Genomic DNA, 24,005 nt, shown 5'->3' on the forward strand with positions numbered 1-24,005 from the left:
AACTGGCTCCTAGGAGGCTCATCAGAGAGAGAGAGAGAGAGTGAGGCACGAGGGCTGAAAGGAAGAAAGAGGGTCCCTAACAAAGTTTCTTTCCCCAACTCAGCTCCAGCTGCTTGGAGGGTCAAGAAATGTCTTTTGAGTCACAAAAGAAGATTATGTCTTAATCAGTATAATTTCATTATTAAGGATGCTTTTAAAATGCTAATTCTTGGGGCACCTGACAGGCTCAGTGGGAAGAACCTGTGTCTCTTGATGCTGGGATCATGAGTTCGGCCCCTTCTGTAAGTAAGTAAATAAATAAATAAATAAATAAATAAATAAATAAAGTTTAAAAAATGCTAATTCTTAGGAAATGGGCAAGCCTTGAATAATTATTCACATACACATGACTTCTCTATTCACTAAAGGATTGACTCTATAGCAACACATCCTCCTGAGCCCCATTTCCCAGCCATGTTAGAAACCAAAGCATTCACTAGACACTTTTTCATTTTGCTTTTGGAAGTTGCTTATATATTTTGTCCATATCATGACAATTATGTTTTGTACCATACAATGAAGATTAGCATCCTCACCTCACAGAGCTATTATGAAGGATAAATAATATAATGTGCGTAAGAGCATAGTAAGAATTCCACCAATGATTGACAAGATCATCATTAAGAGTTGCAAAGAGGAATCTGTCCCCTTTTTCCTCAAAAGGATTCTGTAGGATTGACATGTTAGCTTTTTGGGAGCCAATGGTCAAAATAGTTTAGCGAATTTGACTTTTGAATACGCTGAGGTCCAATCACCAATTCGGGGGTCTGAAGTGAACATGTGATCATTTTTTTTACATTCAAGTGAAATATCACTGTAATTCAGAGAAGGAGGACTCGTTAAGAGAAAAAGCAGCCAAACCAATGCAAAACAAACAAAAAAATATTTTATTGCAACTTAAAATTCATTCCCTAGACAATTTAAAATGCACACGCTGGATGGTATTAGTAGACATGGTGAAGATGCATTTGGACAATTATCAACGTTGATGAACATGGGGATGTCAGGAAGGTTACTTTTTCAGGTTATTGGACTTCCTGAATGTAATGTTGGCAAAAAGGAACTTTCAACATAAAAACACTTAGTTTAACTTTTTAAAATGTCACTTCTTATATTTATTAACCTTGACAGTGACTGAAGAATGAGGTACAGAAAACTTTCCAGAAGTCTGAGTATGGAGAAGTCCAAGGCACTTTGAAGCCCCATTATTGCATTATTAAGTAGGATTAACTCAGTTATGAAATTCCCCCACACTCCAGGTTTATTGCATACAAAAGATCTATTTATGGACCTCACTGAGGTGTTGTGGGGCTTCATGCTTATAAAGTGCTTCAGGCGCCTTTGAAGAAAGGCAACATACAAGTATAAAATCATATATTTCAAAAGAAATGAAGAGACAATTTTGGCACAATAGGAAGAGTGCGTCCTATTTAAAGAACCACAGTTGGCTATTTATAAAAACCCCTCACCTCAATGGTTTACTGTTTTTTTTGTTTTTTATTTAAGAGAATGAATGTTTTCTGTTGCCAGTCTTGTAACCCTCATTTTCGACCTGGCTGTGTCGTCAGAATTCCTTGAAGAGTTCGCTAAAAATACAGATACTTGGCCCATAGCCCATAGCTTGGCCCATAGAATTAAAATCTCTAAGAGTAGTACTCAGGCAACCATATTTTTAGAAGGATCTAGAGGATTCTGACACACAGCAAAATTCAAAAAATATTTCTTCAGAAAGATGCCCATTTATTAAACAGTGATTTTCTTTCAAAACATTTTTCTTAAGATTGAATACAGTTGGATCAGGGTATCAATTTCTTATTGCTTTTTTGTCTTCCCATGTCCCACACAGACTCAGAGTTCATCACACACACACGCACGCACGCACGCACGCGCACACACACACATACATTTTAGTTCTGCCCTTGAATTAAAATCCGATAGTGGTAAAATCTCATAGTAACAAATAAATGCTTCATCAAGAAGACACGCAGGGACTTGCAATTCATCCCCACTGTGCCCAATGCAAATGGATGTTTCCCATTTGCCAGAACGGAATGGTTTACGCATTTCCAATTTGGAAACAGGTAAAATCAGCACTTCCTGGGAAACATCAGCTGAGTGGATGCTGACAGAGAAGAGTGAGTGTGCTTTTGGCAGCCAACCATGAAGCAAGTCTGTGGTGAGTGCTCCAGTTTGGAGACTGCCTGCCTCTAGGCAAACACCTTAGGAATTGAAACGATTTAAGCGCAGTGGATACCAAATATGGGGTGCTGCCTCAAGGTAAATAAAATCAAATAGTGAAAACCAGTGACTGTAATTTAAAATATCTTTGAGGAAAAAAAAAAAAAGATCAGCTTGCTCCACTGCAATTCTTAACGCCATTTTAGTAACCACTTTCATCTCCTGACTGGCCTGAAGTCTTCAACATACTAGCTAGTCTAACATAGAGAAGAGAGTGATTTCGCCCCTGGTGGCCTTCACATATATCTCATCATGCTGCCTACATCAGGTTTAAAATAGAAGAGCTCCCTCTGGGTGCCTTTCAGTGGAACTAATGGATCCTACAGAGAAATTATATTTCTTTACACAGAGAAAGCCTTTCGAGGCTGGCCAAAATGTTTACAATGTCAGGAACTCACGAATAAGGGTAAAACAGAATAGTCCCACTTCTTGGAAAAAGAAAAAAAGGAGGGGTGGTAAATACAGGCGATAGAAGCTACATATACAGTACAAAGAGAATAGGATTTGTAACAAACAAAAAATTCATTCAGAGTCAGCCACAGTGAAATTTCGCTATGAGAAAACAGTCTGTAGTTCCTTCCAGTATCCTCTAAACATTAGAGGTAACTTTGTACAGAAAGGTTGTTGGAGCTGGCTTGGGCAGCAGCCTGCTGCATGTATGCCAGGAGGGTAAGGCGGCCAGAAGCAAGATAAAACCTCCCAGCAGGACACAGAAGCCACTGAAATAAAACGCAATGTCATAGGTCTGGGTCCAGTCATAAAACCAACCTGAAAAGAGAGAAAGAAAAAAGTGAATTTGATAGAAATAGTAAGACTTGGAAGCCATCCTCTAATTTTACCAATTTTATATACAGTAAGGATTAGGATAGATAAAACCCCATGTACTCTATAGCAGACTCTTAGGAGTTAGCAGAGGAGACTCTCCCAAATAATCTGGACAAGAATAAGCAGGCATTTTGAGTTTCTCCTGAACACAAAATGAACACAAATCCCTGAGCAAGTATACTGGCCTTTTTATCAAACTGATTATGAGTAAATCATTACCATCAGACATCTATGCAGATTTACTTTGTGCTAATCTGTGCTACTATTGTAATCTGGATTTCTATACCTGGAGATGTTACAAAGAAGAACAAAGTAAAAATGGGTTGCTTTAAGAAATATCTTACCAACAATTGGTGGTCCAAGGCTATTCCCAAGTCCAGCAAAGAACATTAATATCCCATAGGCATGGGCCAATTTTTCAATTCCCACAGTCTTTGTGGTCACATATGGGAAGATGGACCAGTTACCAGTAAGAAACCCTAGAATCCCAGAAAGTATTGCCAATGTGACATAACTTTTGGCAAATGGAATTGCACACAAGGCCAGGCCCATGATTATTAAGGTTGCTACGTAAAGATATAAGGTATTAATCCACTTGAAGTCAGCCAGTATCCCTAGAAGGAGTTTACCAACTGCTGTCATAATGCCAATAATGGAAATAAGAGGCATAATGAGTTCTTCTTCTTTCACATTTGAACTTCTTGCCACATCTTCCATAAGTAATGAAGGTGGAAATCCTCCAATGTCAAAAAGAAAAATAGCAATGAAAAGTGCTAAAAATACTTTGTTTTTAAAAAGAGCCACAGTCTCTCCACAGTAGTTTTTATATAATTGCCACTTCCTCTTGGCAAGCTGTTTGCAAAAATATGTCTGTTCTGCAACTTTCTTTTTGTACGTTTCTGTCTCTTTTGAATGTGCCATTGTTGTTGGGCTTTTATGAAGTAGGCTCTCCTGTTTCCGGCCACCACTGCCAAAGGTGCTCTTGCATGTTTCCTCAGCACTGTAGCTCTTTCCAAGAATGTTTGTGTTTTCTTCCAGGTCCTTCTCTTTTTCACTGTAAATGGAGTATCTATCTGGTGCACTTTCCAGAGCTGTTTTTTCAGGCAAAGGGCAATCAGAGGGCTGGAGGGGTCTCATCAGGCTGCCACAGGCTAATATATTTAAAGCTAAGGCGCCCACAATCAGCAGGCATCCATCCAGCCCATAGAACTCAATCAGCAACCTCTGCAGAGCAGCATATATAAAAAGTCCAACACTTGAACCTAAAAAGAAATGGGAGATGTTCAATCTTAATCTCTTATAATTCAGGGTTCTCAGAACAACCATTATTGATATCAGCCAAAGAAGAATTGTAAAGGAAGGAGCATGGTTATATTCCAATTAACTTTTATTTATGGGCATAGAAATTTTTATTTCACATAATTTTCAGATGCCCTGAAATATCCTTTTGATTTTTTTTAACTGTACAAAAATGTAAAAATCATCCTTAGCTCATGAGCTCTCTAAAAACAGGCAGTAGACCAGATCTGACCCATGGACATTAGTTTACCAACCCCTGTTAACCATGGAACAAAATTGTTCCCCCAAAAACCTTTGTTTCATGCTCACATTCCTTTTTTTTCCCAGCAATGTCAGAATATTTCATGTGGGTTTTTTTGTTGTTTCTTTTCAATTTTTAAAAAATTCTACTGTGAGGTTTTTTTTTTTTTTTTTGCTTGTCATCTTTTTCACTGAAGGTGGATGCTATAGGCTGAATGTTCATGTCCTCCCAAATTCACAGATTGAAATCCTAACCCCCAATATGATGCCATGAGGAAGTGGGGCCTTTGAGAGGCAATTAGGTCATGAGCCCACTGAGCACTCGTGAATGGGATTAGCACCCATATCAAAGAGACCCCTGAGAGCTTCCTTTCCCCTTCCACCATGCACACATGCCACACAGCAAGAAAATGGCAGTCTGCAGCTTGGAAGAAGTCTGTCACCAGAACCCAAGCATGCTGGCATCCTGATATCAGACTTCCAGCCTCCAGAACTGAGAAATACATTTATGTTTTGTGGAAGTCACCTAGTCTATGGTATCTTGTTACAGCAACCCAGAAGGACTAAGTAGATCCACAATTCTCCTTAATTTTGCTTCACCTAGCTTCCTGTGAGTTGAAACTGAAAATTCCTTAATTCTGCCAAATCTTAACTGTCCAGAGTCGATCCATTTTTATTTCAGTGTGCCATGACCCAGTCTCTTATGCCCTCCTTTCTAGGCAGAGTGAAAGCATGTAGCATACAACTTCTGGTATCTTTGGCACACATACAAATTTGGACATTAAGGGAAACCCTAGTTCATAATGATAATATCTCATGCTTTTAGTACCCTGCTATGTGCCTTACATGTATGCTTCTTTAAGATTCCCAATAACTTGATGTGATGAGTACTATTATTATCCCCATTTTACAGTTCAGAAAACTGAGCCTTAACTCAATAGTTAACAGGACTGTTAGAAAGTCTGTCTATTTCCAGACAGCAAGTGAGTGACACAGGCAGGATTCAGACCTAGGTGGTCTGGCTCTGGCGTCTGTGCTTGTTGCCACATTACAATGCCTCTACAAAAATGTAGTGTAGGCAAGACCTATTGTCCTTCAAGCTCATGCCTACCTTCACACTAATGCCTACCTTCACACTCCATCACACTCACACACCTGTGGGAGATCCTGTAAGGTTCTTTGAACTGCATTCCAACTGCTTTGGATTCTCTATCTCCTGTTTTTGCTATTTCTTCTTCAGTTCTGCCTTAGCCCAGCTGTGTCCTCAAGACTCTGGCCCCATCTCCTCTTAGATCATGATTCCTATTCCCCCCCCTGCCAATACTTCCTTAAACCACCTTTGGGAAATATCCAGCTCAACTTAATTCAGTCTGGAATCACTTTGTTGCCACTAGATTGATCTCAGGAATAAACATTAGTTTGGCTCCTGCTGCCAGACAAATCATTGTATTTACTCCATTTACCTCAAAGTCTGACCTCCCAGGAACACCCGCTCATTAACAAGTAGCATATGTAAATGTGCCACTTTCACTAAACTTGGCAGCTCTATTTCCTAAGCAAACTGCTAAAATATTGGCCACAGAAAATTTTGATAAGTTCTCTAATGAAAAGTTTGATAAGTTTGATAAGTTCTCTTAGGAAACAAATCCATCTGAAAAGTGAAATGACACTTTAAAACATCAGAGGAAGTCCAGAAGGCTTTTATATTTACATTTCCCTCAGTGATCATCTCTTGATTATTAAAGGAAGAACAAGAGTGAAGAGTCTGTCGTTTAGATATGCACATGGCCAGGGGAATGCATTCATAAATAAGTACTTTAGAAAAATTGTACATTCCACAGTAAATGGAGATGGCAAGATGCCAACAGCAGGCTTTTCGACAGAGCCCTGGAGTCTCCATTTTCCTGGCATTTCTCCTACCTTTCTCAGGGAGAAGGTGCCTTGCATAAGTACAGGCTTCTTCTTTTACTGAAGCTCTCACCAACTTGTGACTCTCAATGTACGGGTCCCATAAGCTTTTCTTTCCTTTAGTATATTGGCCATTGAATGCCCCAGATTTTTTATGTATGCATCCTAGGGTTTTCTGGAAGCACTACTCTTATTTACTGTGGAAAATAAAATTTCCTTCTCAGGCTAGAGTAAAAAAATATGCTACCTAAGTGGTAGCTGGGAAATGGTTGCTTAAACATATCTGTGTTCAGTAACTTTTAACTTTAATTAGAAAACTGAATAGTGACAATGCTGTACTTATTTTGAAAATGTACCTGTTGAAATTAGGCCAAGAGCAAGGCCTCGGTGACTGTCAAAATACTGGCACGTAATGGTCACTGTTGCAGTATATAATAAACCACATCCGAGTCCTGAACATAAGAAGACATTACATAAATCAAGACAGATTATACTACTTCAATGCAAAAAAAAAAAAAAAAGAAAGAAAGAAAGAAAGAAAGAAAGAAAGAGAAAAAATAACATCTCCAGTAGGTTGTTCTGTTACTGATTGGCTATAACTCTTCAGAGTATGGACTCGTAGGTTCTTTGATGTCACTCGTACAGCTCCAATGGACATATCCGTGCAGGCTCAGTTTTCACTCCACACCCATAGGGTTGGAATCAAGTGAAAAAAAAAAGTCCAATTTCTGAATCATGAATGAATAATGCAAATTTAAATTGCGACATTACAGGGAGATAGAGATAACGGTTAAGTCACCAAATAACACCAAATAGTAAAATTTAATCAAACTTTCCCGTTCAGTCTCACTTCCAAGTTCTTGCCCTCAGTTCAGTGTCCTTCCTCCTCAAAGTGCTCTAAATAATTTTAGAAAGTTCCCTTCATTATTCCATGCTATTTAGTGAGAGCTTATAGCTTGCACACCCCCAGTCTGCAAAACAAAGGCCTCTGGGGTTCTCAGGTCATCCATCACAGTAAAATATATATTTGTAAGTTTCCTCCTTCAGAGATGCAAACTACCTTATTTACAGTAAAATGTATTTGATTTAGTTTGAAATATGTTTGCAAAAAAAAGGAAGCAAATACACTAAAATATTAACAACTGTTAAATTTAAGTGGTGAGCATACAGTTGTTTGCTATACTATCCTCTACTTTTCTGTAGATTTGAAATTCTTCTATAACCTAAAAGAATACCTTACTAAATTTCCTTTTTTTTTAATTTTTTAACATTTATTTATTTTTGAGAGACACAGAGAGATAGACCATGAGTAGGGGAGGAGCAGAGAGAGGGAGACACAGAATCTGAAGCAGGCTCCATGCTTTGAGCTGTCAGCACAGAGCCCGACGTGGGGCTAGAACCCATGGACTGAGAGATCATGACCTGAGCCGAAGTTGGACGCTTAACCGACTGACCCACCCAGGCGCCCCTAAATTTACCTTTCTTGAGACCCAAGGACTATATTTATCTCCAGATCTTCTCCAAGGCTTTTGTTTGTTAGCTTAATCTTTTCTTCCCTATTTAGCACCTATTAAAGCCAGTTGGTTTTTCATAAAATTTTCCTCTAGCTTCTAACTCATGACTTTTTGCCTTTCTTCTGCAATATCATCTGTTCTTGAGGATCATTCTATAAACAACACATAAGCCATAGTCTAAAAACTGGATTTGAAACCACGGCCCATTAAATGAGTTAAGATCATTGTCATTGCCTTTCATTGGCACCTAAACTATGATTAGAAAGAATACATGGGCTTAACAAATATATTACATAAGTGTTTTAGGAAATTAATAATTTAAACAACCTAAGACTCTGAGGATTATGTGTGATTCCATAAAAAGTCTTCTTAAAGAAATGAGATAGACTAAAACAATTATATTTTAAGTAAAAAGATTTTTTTCTCCTTTAAAAAAATTTTTTTTAATTTTAGAGAGAGAGAGGATGAACAGGGGAGAGGGGCAGAGTAAGAGAAAGAGAGAGAATTCTAAGCAAGCTCCATGCTCAGCATGGAACTCAACCCAGGGCTCAATCCCACAACTCTGGGATCATGACCTGAACCAAAATCAAGACTTGGATATTCAACTTACTGAGCCACTCAGGCACCCCTAAATAAAATGCCTTTCTTGTTTGATTTAAGGGAAAAAATATTATCTCATGAACTAAAACATGAGTTGCACTGATTTATACAGTTGTCATTACTATTCATATATAGGACTCTTCAAGATATGAAACCAAACTGTTTCTGGGGCGCCTGGGTGGCTCAGTTGGTTAAGTGTCCAATTTCAGCTCAGGTCACGATCTCATGGTTTCAAGCCCAGCATGAGGGACTGTGCTGACGGCGCAGAGCCTGGAGCCTGCTTCAGATTCTGTGTCTCCCTCTCTGTCCCTCTTCATGCTCTTTCTCTCTCTCAAAAATAAATGAACATTAAAAAAAATTTTTAAATATTTCTGAATAATCAATTTTGAAACCAAAAAATGTCACCCTTGACTAAGACTATATACCTCAGAAAGCCTTTGGAGGCAGAATGAATTTACTTTTCTGTGATTTGGTTGTCAGGACTCTGTAAAATGTTAGGCATGAGAGACAAAGGGGAAAAAGACATTTCTGATTACTAAATGTCAACGTCAGAAAAGTTGAAACACCAACTTTTAAATTTTTAGCCTGAAACCAAAAAAAAAAAAAAAAAAAAGAAGACATTTTAAAAAATTATTTCAAGGCCCTGGGTTTAATAGTTAATGCTATTTCACTTTTTTTTTTTTTTAATGTAGCAGAAATTTGAAATGCTTTCTCCTTAAACTTTTCAAAAAGGTACCATGATGCCTTCCTACATCTGCATCAGGACAACCTTAAACTGGAAGTTATTAGAGAGGGTTCCCTTGAATCCCCACGATCTCTCACAGAGTCTGTAAATTCAAAACTATTTTCATAATACACTAGTCCCCCACTTTTCTGCAGTTTTGCTTTCCATGGTTTCAGTTACCTGCAACCAACCACAGTCCAGAATGCTCAGATGATCCTCCTCCTGACATATCATCAGAAGGTCAGTAGTAGCCTAATGCTATGTCACATGCCTATGTCATCCATTTTGCTTCATCTTATCACTCAGGCATTCTACCATCTCACATCATCACAGAAGAAGGGTGAGTACAGCACAATAAGATATTTTGAAAGAGAGAGACTACTTTCACATAACTTTTATTATAGTATGTTATTACTGTTCTATTTGATTATTTATTATTGTTGCTGATTTATTATTGTGCCTAATTTATAAATTAAACTTTATCACAAGTGTGTACATATACATAGGGGGTGTACATATACATAGGGTTCACTATTATGAATGCTTTCAGACATTCATTAGTGGTCTTGAATAGTATCTCCTGTGGATAAGTATCCCATGGATACTAATATGTTCTCTGCTTTTTTCACTGTGTTTACAATTATGCTGATGGAGCAAAAGAGATGGTGATAAAACCAGAAGTGCCTTAGCACAAATCAAGGTATTGGTACCAAACTTTGGTATCAAATTATGCTACATAATCATACACTCATAATAAAAACAAACAAAAATATTTTAAAAATTCTTCATTTGGATTACAACAATTGCTGCAAGGAAAACCCTTTACACAATTATTTTAGTAGCCAGCTAAAAGAGTCCCCTTTTAATCTTGTGACCTTATTTTTATTTGAAAGAATATCTGACAAACTAGGGTTACCCAGACTTGGGTATTTGGTAGACACTTTTTTGAAAACAAACTAAGAAGGGAGAAAACTGGCAGTAATTGTTAACAATAATAAAATCCAAAGTTTCCAGAAAAAGAATTTTTGAAAACTGATATCCATTACCATGATTTTGACAGCTTTCCAATAAATAAAGATTTTCTGATGAGTCTGCTGGTGAAAGTAACAAAAGTGATGTTTTGATGTTGTATAATGAAATTTGTCAACATTTAGAATTCTTTCATAACTTAGTGAACCAGTATTTTTCAAATAACCAATTCATGATATTACAAAATTAGGTTTGAATGAAGATCCATTCAAAGTGCAGAATAAACAAATATAAGAGTATGAAAAGTATATTGATGTAGTACCAAGTTCCATATTACAATTAACTTTGGAAAATCATCACTCATCAAGTTTTTGTAAAGTATCGAAGAAGAGTATCTACAATTACCTGAAAAGGCTATTAAAACTCCTTTCTTTTCCAACTACATCTTTATGTGTGACAAGATTTACTTCATACATTTCAATTAAAAAAAAAACAGATTGCAACAGATTGTGTACAGAGCAGATATGAGAATCCCGATGTCTTCTATGAAGCCAAACATTAAAGAGATTAGCAAAACTGTAAAATAATGCAACTCTTCTCACAAAAGTTTGTTTTTCTTTTGGAAAGTAGAGCTATTTTTCATAATAAGTACATTATTTATGTTAACATATATTAGGTTTGTTATTATCTTTAAATGAATTACTCAAATATTTTCAAATTTCTTAGCTTTTAATAGTTAAACTTAACAGAACACATATCAGTAAGTATAATCCATATATTCAAAAGCTCCTTGGGGTCCTAAACAAAAGAGTGTAAAGGGTCCCAAGGCTGTAAAGTTGGAAACCACTATCTTAAAGCATCCCTTGACCAAGGAATTTGACCAATCATTTTTGACCATTTTCTTGACCAATCACTTTTTACCAAACACCTATCAGTGAAAAAATTCTGACCATCAGCCTGCAGTATAAGTGTAATGATTTTTAAACTAAATACCTACATTACTAACAATTCAAAGCATAAACATTAGTATAATATTATTGTTTCCCTTTACTTAAATAGGTAAAAACTAAATATTTTTACATGTTCTAACATTTCCTTTCCACATCTTATGTTCCATTTCACACATCTCTGGGCAAGATCACAACTTCAGAGGCCACTATTCCCTCATCTCTGCCCATCAAGAAGCTCTTTATCATACCCACTGCCTAAATTATCAACCTCCCTCCGTCTTTGCACCACCACTGCCTCAGTTCATCTCATGTTTTCTGAGCTGAACTCTGGCTTCCTGATCACTTTCTCAGCTTCCAGTACTTTTTCCAGAAATCTATCTTCTAAGCTGCTGCCATACAATTCTCATCACATCATGCTCCTACAGTAAAGTCCATATAAAAACATTTTGTCATCCGGCTTCTGTTGCATGCCAATCTTTGATATATTTGCACCTACTCACATGACTTCCTCAGTACTTAAACAAATACCTATAAAAACACTGTTATCAGGGCATCTGCGTGTTCAGTGAGTTAGTGTCCAACTCTTGGTTTTGGCTCAGGTCATGATCTCACAGTTCATGAGTTTGAGCCCTGCATCGGGCTCCGTGCTGACAGCACTGTTATCCATGACACCTCACACCTCAGAGCATTTGAGCTCCCGCAATGTCCCCCTCCCACCCATTCAACTCCCCTTCAAAACCCATGCCCATCTGACCGCATCCTACCTGTCCTTCCAGACTCAGCTCAAGCATGAGTTCCTGCATGAAGCCTGCTTCAGCACCCCTCTTCCCACAGGTATGTGGTATATCAGCACAGGATTTTGGTTTCATTTTATCAACGCATTTATTTTGCTGTGTTATGTGTTATAAATTTACAATTTAATTCCTCCAACTAAACAGCGAGCTCTGAGGGCAGGTGGCGTCTTATTCATCCAAGTATCCTGGTTCCAGGTCTGAGCCTGGCACAGAGTGAGTGTTCTTAAAAGTCTGTTGAATGAACCTCCCCACAGAAGTTATCCTACTGCCATTCCCCATAAATCTCATTTGAGTTCTTGCATTTTTCTCTTCCTGTCTATGTCTCTATTCATATAACAAACACAAACACACTTATATGTATGTATGCGTGTGTGTATATATATTTTTAATAATATCTTTATACCTACTCCCCACTTAAATGATGCTAATTTTTTTACTTTTTACTTTAGCCAGAAACTAAATCTTAGCTTTAAAAATATTAAAGATTTTTTAATTTTGTAATAATTAATTTACAAAGATAACATCATTAGAAAGACAGAATTAGAATTATATGGTTTGAAAAAAGATACAACTAATTTACAAATTCTATGCATTATAGGAGGATGCTTTGGGCAAATCACACTAAACTTCCTCATTTTCTCATTTTTCTCAATCTTTACCGATAAATCAAAAATGCGTAGATCAATTAAACTGGTAAGACAGTTATAAGGAGAAAATGTAACTGAAGTAAAACACTCTGCTATTAAAAAATGCTTCTAATTTAGAATACATAAAGCAAGCATCTCTAAAGAACTAGCATGTGAATAAAAGCATGCAAAGTGGAACTTTGATTTATTTTAGGAAGACAAGCATTAAAACATTTGAAATCGTATACATATTTTTAGATGTCTATGAATTCTTTTAAAATATCCTTTATTATATACATATATTTGTGTGTAAGTGAATAGATATCTATCAAGCTCCTACATCTGTATATGAAACTTCTCCCTGAATATTATTTTTAGGAAAAGGAAACATTTAGTAACAGTGCATTTTAGCATGGCAATCTTAAAAAGCAATACGGGTGAAGCTATAGAATCCAGATTCTGTGTGGGGTGGGGATAGGGTACTGCCCAGGACATTCCCGGTTTGGCCACTAAAAGTATCAGATCCTCGGAAACCTGTTAGCCCTGGGAAAACGAAGACAGTGGTCACTGTAGTGTGGGGACCTGTCTGTCAGTCATTTGGGAGAATTCCCCTTATGTATGTTTTAAAGCAAATCACCTTTAAACCTAACCTAAACTTGGGTTAGGATAAGCAATTACATATAGTATTCCAGAAATATCTACTTCTAGAAATGAAATTGTGGGAAGGTAACTTAGGATGCCAAAAAAAGATAAGTAACTTTAGCATATCCAAATGCAGTTACTTTTATGTTTCTAGCTTCAAACATCTGCATGGAGAGTTAAGAAGTGCAAGCAATTGGCTAGCTTTTTTAATAAACTGTCTCTGACTTTTGTATGCTTAGCATGAGTACTCATGAGTACTCTGAACATGACATTGACTAGTTAAGAGCACAGGCTTGGAAATCAGACTTGGATTCAAATCCCAGCTCTATCAGTTACTGGCTAGGTGACTTTGGGGATTAGAGAGTTTACTGAAAGTCTCTAATTCTTAGTTTCTTTATCTTTAAAACAATCTCACAAGACAGTTGTAAAGATTAAGAGACATAAGGGTGCCTGGGTGGCTCAGTCGGCTAAACGTCCAAGTCTTGATTTTGGCTCAGGTCATGATCCCAAAGTCGTTGGATCAAGCCCTGGCAGAGGCTCCATGCTGAGTGTGGAGTCTGCTTGGAATTCTCTCCTTCTCCCTCTCCCCCACTCACTCTCCCTCCCTCTCTCTCTCAGGAAAAAAAAAAAAAAAAGATTAAGAGACCTAAAAAATGTAAAAGATTTAGTATCTGTGCCTGGAATATAATAAGTACTATAAAAAATAACCATTATATTGATATATGTTTTCACTTTTCACCTGAGTATTATGACATTATGTCAATAATAGCTTCAGACTAATTAGAAAATCATAGTTCCTTATTACAATTGAACATCTATGAGAGAAAAAAGACTTTCTTTAATGATATAACCATTAAAAACAAAACAAAACAAAAAGGCTTATAAAACTCTAACTGCTAAAATGAATGCCAGGAAATGACCTTTATCTCATTTGCCATAATTGCAGTAGGAGAATCAGACTCTGCAAATGTGGTTTTTTTCCTCCCAGTCTCAATACACTGTGCAGATTCAGTCCATAGGCAGATATTACCATGAAAACAAAGTTTGAGAAAATTGAACTTTTCCAAAATCCAAAAGGGAATAGCAAGCAAACACTAACCAGGTAGCTAAAGAACAATAAAGTCTAAAGAAAAGAGAATATAAGACATTGATCTTGAGTTGTACTTTCCAGAAAAGCAAAAGGAAATTATTGGGGAGAAGCCTGAGCTCATTAAGCACTGATTTCCTGCTGGCCCCCCTGCACTCCAGCCTCCCACATCATACTTTCTTTTTCCTGATTTGGTAAAGTAGTTGAGAAAATAGAAGCCTGAATTACCAGGATTGGCAGTGTGGCTTACAGTCCCTTGAAAAAGGGGAAACTTCCATTTTATGTTAGCTACAAAAACTGAACAAGATAACATCGTATTTTCAAGATGATACTTTTTAAAATATCAATTAAGGGGTAAAACAGAATTAATTAATAAACTTTAGTATTAGCCAATTAATAAACTTTAGTATTCTTTTTGATATTGTGTATTATAACTAAACATACTAAAAAGCTTTAATTTCTCTTTCTATCTTCCCAATCTGTTATACAAATATTGCTGATTCAATAAAGCTTCCTCATTAGCAAAAAACTGCTGCTGTGGTCTTGAACTAAGTGGTCAGCAAGGAATTTAAGGGAAGGGAAAAACGTGTGAAACACCTCTTTGTGCCTCTGTAGATACATTTGCTCATGAATGGGCATGATAGCTCTGTGAAGTCATATTAGTCCCATTTGATAAAAAATAAAAACAGAAGCTCAGAGAGAATAAATAATTTCCAAGGTCACAAAACTAATAATAATGGTAATGCTAGCTAATATTATTGCATTATTTAATCAATTCACAAAATCCTAAGGTGGATGTCATTATTATATGTAGTTTTAAAAATGAGAAAGCAGAGGGGCACCTGGGCGGCTCAGTGAGGTAAGCTACGGGCTCTTGATTTCGGCTCAGGTGATGATCTCATTTGTGAGTTTGTGAGTTTGAGCCCAGCATCGGGCTCCACAATGAAAGTGCGGAGCCTGCTTGGGATTCTCTCTCTCCCTCTCTCCCCCTCCCCCACTCGCGCTTTTTCTCTCTCTCTCAAAATAAATAAACTTTAAAAAAAAGGGAAACAGAAGTTAAATAACTTGTCCCTCTGCATATTGTCTATCTTAAGACACCATCTAGTTCATTCTAGACAAATGAAAATGCTTAGTATACAATTCAGCACAGAAGTGGTGCTCAGTGAATGTTATCATCAGACTGAATCTCTCTTGCTATTTCAAGAAATTCAATACTAAAAAGGAAAATGAGTTTAGACAGTAATAATTTCCTGTCACTTCCTTTTCAACTGGATACTCTAAATGGTGACAGAATGGAAATATCATTGTTCACTATTATCTCACTTATTGATCCCACAGATATTGTGAGCCCTGTATTATAAGCCAAAAGAAAGATGAAAGAAGAAAGAAAGAAAGAAAGAAAGAAAGAAAGAAAGAAAGAAGAAAGAAAGAAAGAAAGAAAGAAAGAAAGAAAGAAAGAAAGAGAAAGAAAGAAAGAAGACGTCAACCATGGTAATAAGTATTAATTGTCTGCTGGCTAGGAGTAGCTCATGGGGCCCCAATAGATACCAGAGAGAGTGATTTTTTTATTAACTGAAATGCAACTCAACTCTTTTTACTTATTTTTTTTTATTTTGCTTGACTTAATTTTGTCCTCACAAAACCTGTGTGAGGTAGGTTTCCCAGCCTGCTTTCATAGATGAAGGAACGCCATTCGTGATCAAGTGTACTCAGGCTCACAGAATCTATGTCTTCTGACCGTAAGCCCAGCACTCTCTCTTTGAGCTCACAATTTCTTCTCAGCTGCAGGGATTCAGAACCTATGACCAAATCAGAGTGTTCAAGAGCTGAGCCTGTTTTCTGACCTACAATCCACTAAGTGAAGGAGAGGCTGGGATACCAGGAGGAAGGACATTGTAACAAACACTATGACAAGTATATGGATAACAGTACCCTAAACATTTCCCCAAAGACAACTATGGCCACTTATTTAGGGAAAGTGGGATACCTTTAGAGCACTATTGGACACAGAACATGAGCTGGCATTGTTAACTAGGGGCCTGAAGCATTTACATGCCCTTCCCTTAGAGTGGTCATATGGGGGCCAGGTAATATATAGGATCATGCCTCAGGTCTGGCTTACAATGGATCCACTGAGTCCATGGATGCATCCAAGTTCCTGATATTTCATTGGCTCACACATACATAGTGGTTGGTATAACTCCCTACATTGTTCCTTGGCCAGGGTGAGAGTTATCATAGTGGGGAAAAGCCAAGTGGAAGGCCTGTAACACCACCACCGTCACCACTACCACCACGAGCCAAAAGGGTAAGTCAGACCAACCTCAAATCCTATCTGATTAATTAAAGATCATGGATTCAGGAGGTCAGGAGTCATGGTTAGTTATCAAAAGGTTCCAACAACATAAATCAAATCAAAATTAACTTCACAAGTTGATAAAGCTCCCTCCATTGATACAGAAATTTTGAAACTTAGTTTTGGGAGTTAGTTAATATTGTCTTTTTTTTCTATACATCCTTATTCTTCCAACACAGTCAATTGTATATAAATCCTAGACATTGCAAGTCAAATTTTTCTTCCTAAAAATTCATTTTTATATATAGGTAATGCAAATGCTATATATCACTCACTGCTCATCAATTTTTAAGTCGGTAAAAATTTTGTATGCCTAGATTAACCTTGAAACCAGGTGAAGCATGGGGCGCCTGGGTGGCGCAGTGGGTTAGGTCTGACTTCAGCCAGGTCACGATCTTGCGGTCCGTGAGTTCGAGCCCCGCATCGGGCTCTGTGCTGACAGCTCAGAGCCTGGAGCCTGTTTCTGATTCTGTGTCTCCCTCTCTCTCTGCCCCTCCCCCGTTCATGCTCTGTCTCTCTCTGTCCCAAAAATAAATAAACGTTGGAAAAAAAAAATTAAAAAAAAAAAGGAACCAGGTGAAGCAGTAAAATCTTATGCAATTTTAAACATGTAGTCCAGAGTTTGAACTAGATCATATCAATGGCATAATGATTCAATTTTCTATGTAAAAAGGGATTTGTCCTAAAGGGAATAATCCAATATTCATGCATAAACACAGATACCTACATTTTTATTTTTATGATTTTAGACAAGAATGCAAAATGATTATCAAATGAAAACTCTCAAGTTTACACCAGAGATTAATGTGTTTGTACCCACAGGTCCAAAACTGTATTAAGCACCACAGGGAATATAAAATATCAAACATACACTACATGCTCTCAAAGAACTAACATGGGGCTTGCTTATTTAGATTCAGGTCTCAGCAGTATTAGGGTATGTAGTTGCATTTAACAATACACTTTAAGGGTTCTAAAAGCACCAAAAATAACTACAAAAATGTGAAACAAGTCGGGATCTGACTCAGGTCAGTTCAGACTGCTCTGACTCAGGATCTGGTGTCAGACTGATTGCATTCAACCCCAAATCTCCTTTGTAGCTTCAATTCTCTGAGCTTCACTTTCCCCCTCTGTAATATGGGTTCTTGTGAAGATTAAATAAGGTCAGATAAAGCATTTAGCATAGAACCAAGCACATGGTTAAGTATTCAGTGCATATTAGCCACTATTATTTCCATTAGGTATTATTCTGGAAATAGTCCCAAGCGAAAAAGAGGAATATTAATAGCCAACAAAATTAGGTTCTTCCAGACACTAAGAAAAACTTGGAAAGCTGGAATCATCTGTTTCAAATTCCCCACCAACCGCCCCTAGGAATAGTCTGATCATGTTGAACACCGAACACAATTAGTACAACACATTACAAAGGCCACAAAGGCATCTACCCAGAGCCGTCGGTGCTGTCAGTCACCCTCTACTTTTCCTCTCATGTAACCAGGATCACCATCAATTATCCCCACCACTCAGTTTTCTTCACCTGTGCCTTATCTTAAAAAAAAAAAAAAAATAATGATCGTGTGTTTTAAAATCTACTTTTTAATTCTGCTGTAACTTTGTGATGTGGGCCCTAGAAGCACAGGATGTTTAGAACACAAACAACCCAACAGAGCCTTGCTTAGCCAGCCAGAATGAAAAGGACCACTTCTTAAGTCAGAGAGAAATGACATCAGCCTCAGACTCCCTCCTCTTTCTTTTCCTTTGTGTGCATTAGAGACCAGCACTGAAATGAAAACCCTTCTTATGCCTTGTCAAAGAACTCAGTTTGTGTTGATAAAACATGTTTATCCTTTCAAATATGTTGATTCGCTGGGCAGACATGTTACTAAGGCAATAATTCTTGGTGAAGTGGTCATTGAAAGTAAATTATTTTTTATCATTTTCACACCTTATATTAACTGAATAATAAACCTGACATTGATAAAATGATGTTTAACTCTTGAAGCTTAGAAGAATTATAGTGACCAGATTTCTTACCTACAACAATGCCATAGGAAAAAAACAGAAAGTAGATATTGGGGGCAAAACTGCTCAACATCAGGCCTCCAGCTACCATGAAGCCACTGAAGATTGTCACAGGTCTTGCTCCAAAAGAGGAGACACAGAGGCTGCAGACAGGACCTAAAATAATAAATGAAACCTTCACTTATTTAACAGTAACCTCCTTCCCACAGTCCTAGGATCCATCCCATCATAAATTTAAAATGATTCTTTCCATCATACAATAACAACACTAACAGTAAACATCTACTGTGTATTTACTATGTGCTGGACACTCTACGAGATACTTCATAGAAACAATCTCATTTCATTTTAATCTCCCTGCAGCCCTGAAAGGGCTATTAACCTCACTTTTTGATAAGGAAATCAAGGTTTCAGGATGGTAAGGCCATGTAGGTAAGAAACAGGCATTCTGGAGTCAGGCCTTATTCAAATTCAAGTTCTACCACTTGCTGGCAGTTCGATCTTAGGCAGCTTATCTGATGTCTCTGGGCTTCAGTTTCCTCATCTGCAGATTGGAATAATAATCATACTACCTTGTGGTGCTACAGGCAGGACAAATGAGAGCACAGGTGTCAAGCTGATCACAAGGCCTGGGACAAGGAGTCTCTGATCGGGGCCAGCTCCTCAGTGACAAGAGCAGCAACAGCAGCCACCAGAGTGGTAACAGAGAGAGAAGTAACAACCCAGGCAGTCTGACTCCTGACCCCAGCGTCTTAACCACCATACTATTCTGAGGACTTTTCCTCCTGCATGTTCCATGCATATTTCCTCCCCAGCGCTCCTTCTCAGCATGGAGCCAGTCAGGTAATTGATGAGGAAAATAAACTTGATGACTGACTGACCACAACCAGTCGCCACCCTGTAGAGTGATGATGTGGGGGTGGGGTGGGACCAATGGAGGTGGGACCAATGGAGAAGCACCCTACCCATTCCAGCACGGGTCTGTCAGTCCCACTGTCCTACATTCTACATGTAATCTGGAATTTGGGGGGTGAAGTGCACTGTTGAGTGGCAGGCTACAGTGACCACTACCTGGATCTGTTCTATGCATACGTGGGCAACTGCCCATGTAACGGGATTTAAGTCAGTGAAATTCTCTTCCACTCGCAGTGTACCTACAAAGCATGTAACTACAAAGCATGCATATCAGAAATGAAAGGACATTGGGGATTATTCAGCACATTAGTCTCATTTACACGAAGGAAACTGAAGCTCACAGAGGTTGTCCATGCCCATGGTAGAAGGAAGAGCCCAGGTTTCAAAAGCAAAGAGAAACCCTAGTTAAGTTGACAACCTTAAATTGACAACAACCTTTCAAGGTACAGATTATTATTCCCAATTTTTAAAAAGTATAATCACCAAGATGGCTAAAGGCAGCCAACAGTGAGTGTTAGCAAGGATATGGAGCAATCAGAAGTCTCCTAAACTGCTGCTGTTTTCTCCTAAAGCTGAACACAGCACATGGTTCAGAAATTCTGCTTCCATGTATACACTCAATAGAAATACCTGTACCAAAAGTACATAAATGTTCGCAGCAGAACTACTCATGGTAGCCTAGAACCCCAGACGTTCATCAGCAATACAATATGTAAGTGAATTCTGGTGTAGTCACACAGTGGACTATTGAGAATGAAGGATCTATTGCTACACATATAGAAGTGTCTCATAAACCTACGTGGAGTGAAAGACAACATGAGAAAGTGTACGTTACATAATTGCAATTATAAAAAGTAAAAAAAACAGGCAAAATTAATCTATGATTAGAAGTCAGAATAATGGTTATCTTTAGTAATGGGTAGGGAGTTGTAACCAGAGGAAGCCCAGCCCAACTTCCTAGGTAGTGCCAATGTTCTGTTTCTTGATGTGAGTGTGCTTAGTACATGGGTATAATCTGGTTTGTGAAAAATTCATCAAGTAATACTCATGATATGTACAGTTTTATGTATATATCTTTTTTAATGTTTATTTTTGAGAGTGAGGGCATGAGCACACACATGCGTAAGTGGGGGTGGACAGGGGCGGTGTGGGGGGGAAGAGGATCCCAAAGTAGGGCTCAAACTCACGAACCATGAGATCATGTCCTGAGCTGAAACCAGAAGCTCAACTGACTGAGCCACCCAGGCACTACTGTATATATCTTTTATTTAGATTTTAAAACATTTTAAGTAACCTCAAACTGAGAAATTAGTAAGTGATAGAACCAGGATCTAACCACCCAAGTCCAACATTCCTGCCAGGACCAGAGAAACTCTCAAGTGCATTCTTAAGACCAGGTTATGACCACTAAGATACTACATAGCTCTCAACATGCACAGCTCTCCCACATTTCTCCCTGGTCATGAACTGGCCCCTGACATTTCAGGCCTTCTATGTGAGCCAATACAGAAGAGCAGGCTGATATATTTACATGATAAACAGAGGGGAATATTCTGTGCCAGTGTTTTAAAAGGAAAATAAATTTGAAAGACCAAACTTATCATCCAAGAGTTGAGCTGCCTGTATACCCAATTAAAATACTTAGATACTTCAAAAATAGAAGTGATTTTAAGGGCCAAATTTCATAAATGGATATCTGACATCATAAAGGCATGACCCTTCTGTGTTGTTTACCAAACTGCACTGACAGAGAATCAGCGTCAACAAATTTAACAGGCACAATAGAATTAAAACAGAGATTATTGCTGGCATACCTGAAAAGTTTCAAGTTTCACCCTCAAAGTAGGACTTTAAATTTATGCTCCTTAATGTATAATAATTCCACAAGGAGACGCAGAGTTTGGGAAGCTAGGGGTAGGGATGGAGGGTCATAATTTTCATAGCATGTACAATAACACTGTAACTATTACATGCTAAAAAGTACATAATTATTATCAATTACGTGATAAGTTCATAAATTATTTTGTGTAATACACAATTCACAGAAAACAATCAAGCTTAAAGAAGAAATGAGCAGAAATTCTTTGACCAATAAAAACAGTAAATTGAAAACTCTTTTTAAAAAATTCTCTACTTTCATACTGCCATCTGCTGCTTACTTAGAGAAAAATATCTTGATGTCAGAGATTGAAAACAAAGAATTTTAGAGGAAAGAGGCCTTGGAGAGGGTCCAAACACCTCATTTTAAAATGATAAAACTGGAAGTCAGAAAGATCCTGTTATTTGACCAAACATTCATAGCCAATCAATGACAGGGCTAAGGCCAAAGTCAGCTTAGCATTCTTCCCAATAAGAACTATTTCAATTGATGCCTTAATTTTTTCCTAAAAATCAAAATATTAGTAAAGAACACCAATGTACTTTTGTTAATATGTTACAACTTAAGCAGTTTTATGAATTGATAGCAAATGAAAGTATAACATTCAAGCTCATCTTGGTGTTTAAAAGTTTAGGGCAAATAATTTTTTTCCCATCCTTGCGACCAGAGTATTTCCAGATTCTATTTACATAGATTTAAACCACATTAGCCCCATATTTCATCAATAACAATTACGGCAAAGTATAACTGGAATTGACCATTAAGTCACATCCGTAAAACATGACACATTCACATGTTTAGCTCTTTGTAATAACAGGCAAGTTTTCCAAGATGATAAACCATGGAGTACTGGACTAGTTTCAAGAGATAAATTCAATAAAAAGACTGCTCTCAGAAGAGACTTCATATAATGCTTCAGGTCTTATGCTTTGCAGAAGGGGCTTTTGGAACAAACATTAGTTAACCCATAATAAGCCAGTGATTCCACTTCTTGAAAGCTGTAAAATTTTAGAAAAAAAAAAAGCAGAGAGAAGGCTTCACCATCTGGTTGCCAGGTTTTTGTTTTAACAAGTAAGGTCATTCTTTGAATGTAACAACTCTACAATATCGCTGCCATTTCATTAAAGAGCAAGAAGGAATATTTTAATAAGGAAGTAATGAGTAGGATATAATTTCAGAATAAAATGTAAGATAGTAAGAAGATAGTGGGAACTTTATACACACACACACACACACACACACACACAGTATCATTGCCTTTATATTAATTTTGCCTTCAGTGAAAACTTTTCTTGAAATTACAGTTGTAAGTATATTGGTGTTTGGGAGCCATTATTACTATTACTACATTCTGTTGAGAGATTAATATTGACTGGTTGGTTGAACTGAAAGTCCTCGGCTGAGTGTTAAGTAGCAAAGCTTGCAATAAGCACAGAAGAAAGCTGTAAGGATGGTTAGATGGCAATGTGGGGCACTAATTGCTGAACAGCTCTACCCTTTCCAGGTTATGGTATGCAGAGCTCTTAAGAGATATTCTGTTCTCTTGCACAGGGGCCCTGGCAACATTTGTGGCACAATGGGGACACATTCACTCAAAAAATGTAAGAACCTGTGTGTTAGGGAATAACCCTACAAACCAAAAGAAGGAGCAAAGAAAGAAAGGAAGATAAGAATACGATTTTGAGAACTGCAATCTCTTAAATACAAAATGAAACAAAAATATGAAATAATTTCTTAATAATCATCTGCACATCAGACTGATTGGGGTAATTTTCATCCAATGAAAGGAATAAAAAGGGAAATGAAAATGAACATTCTAACTGAAAAAGTGTTTTGTTATGATCATGGGTAAATTTAAAAAATGAGAAGAATGAGTTGTTACAAGGAAGTCAGAATGATCCACAAGTAAGTGATGAAATTGTTTCCTTGAGCCCTCAGGGTACTGTAGGAAGAAACAACAGAACTAAATTGTTGCTGGCTCTTAAAATTAGCATGGAGGAAGAATATACTTCTTAAAATTTAGAAGTATGTTAGTAACGTTCTCTTTAGGTCTGCATTAATCAAACAAAAAACAAAATATTTGATCACTGTCATTCCTTCACTATTGACCAAGTGTCCAGTAAAGCAACACTCCACAATAGAAATACAAGGAGTTACACATGTGATCCACATGTGGAATTCTAAACTCTCTAGTAGGCACATTAGAAGAATAAAACAGGTAAAATTAATTTCAGTGATACATTTTATCTGACTCAATAAGCCCAAACATTATCATTTCAATATCACTCATGAGATATTTTACATTCTTTTGTGAATGAATCCAGTATGAATTTGTTGCACTTCTAGCATGCCTGAACTTGAACTAGCCACACTTCAAG

At 37.4% G+C, this 24,005-nt stretch overlaps 1 protein-coding gene across 5 annotated transcripts in view; it reads right to left on the minus strand.

Annotated features, from left to right (window-relative positions):
• Positions 1-903: 903 nt before the first annotated feature.
• Positions 904-24,005, minus strand: part of SLC16A9 (solute carrier family 16 member 9) — a 56,628-nt gene continuing 33,526 nt past the window's right edge. For 3 of the 5 annotated variants that reach the window (XM_053207031.1, XM_053207030.1, XM_027062045.2), the window contains exons 3-6: positions 18,846-18,989; positions 6,906-7,001; positions 3,447-4,364; positions 904-3,045 (exon numbers count right to left, since the gene is read on the minus strand). In XM_053207031.1, coding sequence (XP_053063006.1) covers positions 2,867-3,045; positions 3,447-4,364; positions 6,906-7,001; positions 18,846-18,989 — 1,337 coding nt within the window. In that variant the 3' untranslated portion in view covers positions 904-2,866. The remainder of the gene's footprint in view (positions 3,046-3,446; positions 4,365-6,905; positions 7,002-18,845; positions 18,990-24,005) is intronic. The other 2 variants (XM_027062046.2, XM_053207032.1) reach the window with 2 other exon arrangements.

Source organism: Acinonyx jubatus, chromosome D2 (genome assembly GCF_027475565.1).
Source record: "Acinonyx jubatus isolate Ajub_Pintada_27869175 chromosome D2, VMU_Ajub_asm_v1.0, whole genome shotgun sequence".
NCBI classification, from domain to species: Eukaryota; Metazoa; Chordata; class Mammalia; order Carnivora; family Felidae; genus Acinonyx; species Acinonyx jubatus.